At 41.4% G+C, this 4,308-nt stretch overlaps 1 protein-coding gene across 1 annotated transcript; it reads left to right on the forward strand.

Annotated features, from left to right (window-relative positions):
- LOC112648213 (prothymosin alpha-like) lies at nt 1–400 on the forward strand. The gene has a single exon (XM_025429684.3). The coding sequence runs from the start codon at nt 9–11 to the stop codon at nt 360–362; it is 354 nt and encodes a 117-aa protein (XP_025285469.3). The 5' UTR covers nt 1–8; the 3' UTR covers nt 363–400.
- Nucleotides 401–4,308: the final 3,908 nt, after the last annotated feature.

Here is a 4,308-nt window from a genome sequence, read left to right on the forward strand (position 1 = left end):
ATCGCTGCATGGGATCACCGGCGTGCCCCATCATGTCAGAAGCGTCTGTGGACACCAGCTCCGAGATCACCACCAAGGACTTAAAGGAGAAGAAGGAAGTTGTGGAGGAGGCAGAGAATGGAAGAGACGCGCCTGCTAATGGGAACGCTAATGAGGAAAATGGGGAGCAGGAGGCTGACAATGAGGTAGAGGAAGGAGGGGAGGAAGAGGAGGAGGAGGAGGAGGAGGAGGAAGGCGATGGAGAGGAAGAGGATGGAGATGAAGATGAGGAGGCCGAGGCAGGTACGGGCAAACGGGCAGCTGAAGACGATGAGAATGACAACATCAACCCCAAGAAGCAGAAGACTGATGAGGATGACTAGACAGCAAAAAAAAAAGGAAAAGTTAAACTTAACAAAAAAAAAACAAAAAACAAAAAACAAAAGGCCACCGTGACCTATTCACCCTCCACTTCCCATCTCAGAATCTAAACGTGGTCACCTTGGAGTAGAGAGTCCCACCCGCCTGCCCAACACGGGCCGTGCCACCCGCAGATGACTCACGCTCTCCGCCACCCAACCAAAATCAACAAGCACATGAGGAAATGCTCCGCATCACTTGCCATCAGGAAAATACAAATCAAAAGCACAAGGAGATACTACATCACACCAGCAACAACATCATGTCTAAAGGAACAATGTATATACCTTAATTAAAATATACTCTATTGGGCAGCCCCAGTGGCACAGCGGTTTAGCGTCACCTGCAGCCCAGGGTGTGATCCTGGAGACCTGGGATCGAGTCCCATGTCAGGCTCCCTCATGGAGCCTGCTTTTCCCTCTGCCTGTGTCTCTGCCTCTCTCTCTCTCTCGTGAATAAATAAATAAAATCTTAAAATAATAATAATAAATAAAATAAAATAAAATATACTCTATTGATAGAGTGCCGGGGTAGCTCAGTCAGTTGAGCATCTGAATCTTGATTTTGGCTCAGGTCAGTATCTCAGGGTGGTAAGATCAAGACCCACAATAGGCTCTACACTCAATGCAGAGTCTGCTTGTCCCTCTCCCTCTGCCCATTTATTATTTAAATAAAATATTAAGAGAAAGAAATACTCTATTGCTAAAAAAAAAAAAAGCTAGCCATCATCTGAGCTTTTAGCAAGTCAAAAACACTAATCATAGATCACTATAACAAACATATAATGAAAAGCGCAAAATATTGTGAGAATTACCAAAATGTGACACAGTCACAAAGGGAGCAAATGATGTTGGAAAACAGCACCAACAGACTTGTTTGATACAGGGTTGCCACAATCTTCAATTTGCAAAAAGCAAAATATCTCTGAAGCACAATAAAGTGAAATGCAACAAAAGGAGGTATTCCTATAGTAAACTATTATAGCAAGGCTATAGGATACAAGATTAATACATAGAGAAGTCCATCGCTTTCCTATATATCAGCAATGAACTGGAATTTTTATTTTTTAAAAAACTTTTTAAAAACTAATAATAGCACCCCATCCTGCCAAAAAAAAATCCCAAAAAGTTGGGTGTAAACCTATAAAAATATTTGCAAATTCTATATGCAGAAACTATAAAAATATCAAAGGTCAAAATAAACAGATATTCCATGCTCATTTATTTTTTAAAATTTATTTTTTGTACATTTTTTTATTGAAGTTGAATTTACCAACATATAGCATATCACCCAGTGCTCATCCCATCAAGTGCCCCCCTCAATGCCTGTCACCCAGTCACCCCAAACCCCTGCCCACCTCCCCTTCCAATACCCCTTGTTTGTTTCCCAGAGTTAGGAATCTCTCATATTCAGTCACCCTCGTTGTTATCTCCCACTCATTTTCTCTTCTTTCCCCTTTACTCCCTGTCACTATTTCTTATATTCCCCAAAATAATGAGACCATATAATGTTTGTCCTTCTCCTATTGACTTACTTCACTCAGCATAATACCCACCAGTTCCATCCACGTCGAAGCAAATGGTGGGTATTTGTCGTTTCTAATGGCTGAGTAATATTCCATTGTATACATAGACCACATCTTCTTTATCCATTCATCTTTCGATGGACACCGAGGCTCCTTCCAGTTTGGCTATTGTGGACATTGCTGCTAGAAACATCGTGGTGCTGGTGTCCCGGCGTTTCACTGCATCTGTAACTTTGGGGTAAATCCCCAGCAGTGCAATTGCTGGGTCTTAGGGCAGATTTATTTTTAACTCTTTGAGGAACCTCCACACAGTTTTCCAGAGGGGCTGCACCAGTTCACATTCCCACCAACAGTGCAAGAGGGTTCCCCTTTCTCCACATCCTCTCCAACATTTGTTGTTTCCTGCCTTGTTAATTTTCCCCATTCTCACTGGTGTGAGGTGGTATCTCCTTGTGCTTTTGATTTGTATTTCCCTGATGGCAAGTGATGCAGAGCATTTTCTCATGTGCATGTTGGCCATGTCTATGTCTTCCTCTGTGAGATTTCTGTTCATGTCTTTTGCCCATTTCATGATTGGATTGTTTGTTTCTTGGGTGTTGAGTTTAATAAGTTCTTTATAGATCTTGGATACTAGCCCTTTATCTGATATGTCATTTGCAAATATCTTCTCCCATTCTGTAGGTTGTCTTTTAGTTTTGTTGACGGTTTCTTGTGCTGTGCAGAAGCTTTTTATCTTGATTAAGTCCCAATAATTCATTTTTGCTTTTGTTTCTCTTGCCTTCATAGATGTATCTTGCAAGAAGTTACTGCGGCCAAGTTCAAAAAGGGTGTTGCCTGTGTTCTCCTCCAGTACTTTGATGGAATCTTGTCTCACATTTAGATCTTTCATCCATTTTGAGTTTATCTTTGTGTATGGTGTAAGAGAATGTCTAGTTTCATTCTTCTGCATGTGGCTCTCCAATTTTCCCAGCACCATTTATTAAAGATACTGTCCTTTTTCCAGTGGATAGTCTTTCCTGCATTGTCGAATATTAGGTGACCATAGAGTTGAGGGCCCATTTCTGGATTCTCTATTCTGTTCCATTGATCTATAGGTCTGTTTGTGTGCCAGTACCAGTCTTGATGACCACAGCTTTGTAGTACAACCTGAAATCTGGCATTGTGATGTCCCCAGCTATGGTTTTCTTTTTCAATATTCCCCTGGCTATCCGGGGTCTTTTCTGATGCCACAAAAATTCTAAGATGATTTGTTCCAACTCTCTGAAGAAAGTCCATGGTATTTTGATAGGGATTGCATTAAATGTGTAAATTTCCCTGGGTAGCATTGACATTTTCACAATATTAATTCTGCCAATCCATGAGCACGGAATATTTTTCCATCTCTTTGTGCCTTCCTCAATTTCTTTCAGAAGTGTTCTGTAGTTTTTAGGGTATAGATCCTTTACCTCTCTGGTTAGGTTTATTCCTAGGTATCTTATGCTTTTGGGTGCAATTGTAAATGGGATTGACTCCTTAATTTCTCTTTCTTCAGTCTCATTGTTAGTGTATAGAAATGCCACTGACTTCTGGGCATTGATTTTGTATCCTGCCACACTGCCGAATTGCTGTATGAGTTCTAGCAATCTTGAGGTGGAGTCTTTTGGGTATTCTATGTACAGAATCATGTCATCTGCAAAGAGGGAGAGTTTGACTTCTTCTTTGCCAATTTGAATGCCTTTTATTTCTTTTTGTTGCCTGGTTGCTGAGGCTAGGACTTCTAGTACTATGTTGAATAGCAGTGGTGAGAGTGGACATCCCTGTCTTGTTCCTGATCTTAGGGGAAAGGCTCCCAGTGTTTCCCCATTGAGAATGATATTTGCTGTGGGCTTTTCATAGATGGCTTTTAAGACACTGAGGAATGGTATCCCTGGGTGGTGCAGTGGTTTAGCGCCCGCCTTTGGCCCAGGGCGTGATCCTGGAGACCCGGGATCGAATCCCACGTCGGGCTCCCAGTGCATGGAGCCTGCTTCTCCCTCTGCCTGTGTCTCTGCCTCTCTCTCTCCGTGTGTGACTATCATAAAAAAAAAAAAAAAAAAGACACTGAGGAATGCTCCCTCTACCCCTATACTCTGAAGAGTTTTGATCAGGAATGGATGCTGTATTTTGTCAAATGCTTTCTCTGCATCTATGGAGAGGATCATATGGTTCTTGTTTTTTCTCTTGTTGATATAATTTATCACCTTGATTGCTTTATGAGTGTTGAACCAGACTTGCATTCCCAGGGATAAATCCCATTTTGTCATGGTGAATAATCTTCTTAATATACTGTTGGATCCTATTGGCTAGTATCTTGTTAGAATATTTGCATCTGTGTTCATCAGGGATATTGGTCTATAATTCTCCTT

The sequence above is a fragment of the Canis lupus genome, chromosome 7 (assembly GCF_003254725.2).
Source record: "Canis lupus dingo isolate Sandy chromosome 7, ASM325472v2, whole genome shotgun sequence".
Classification (NCBI taxonomy): domain Eukaryota; kingdom Metazoa; phylum Chordata; class Mammalia; order Carnivora; family Canidae; genus Canis; species Canis lupus.

Excerpts from the sequence above, each read along its gene's own strand:
- LOC112648213 (XM_025429684.3), top strand. The coding sequence starts at position 9 with ATGGGATCACCGGCGTGCCCCATCATGTCAGAAGCGTCTGTGGACACC.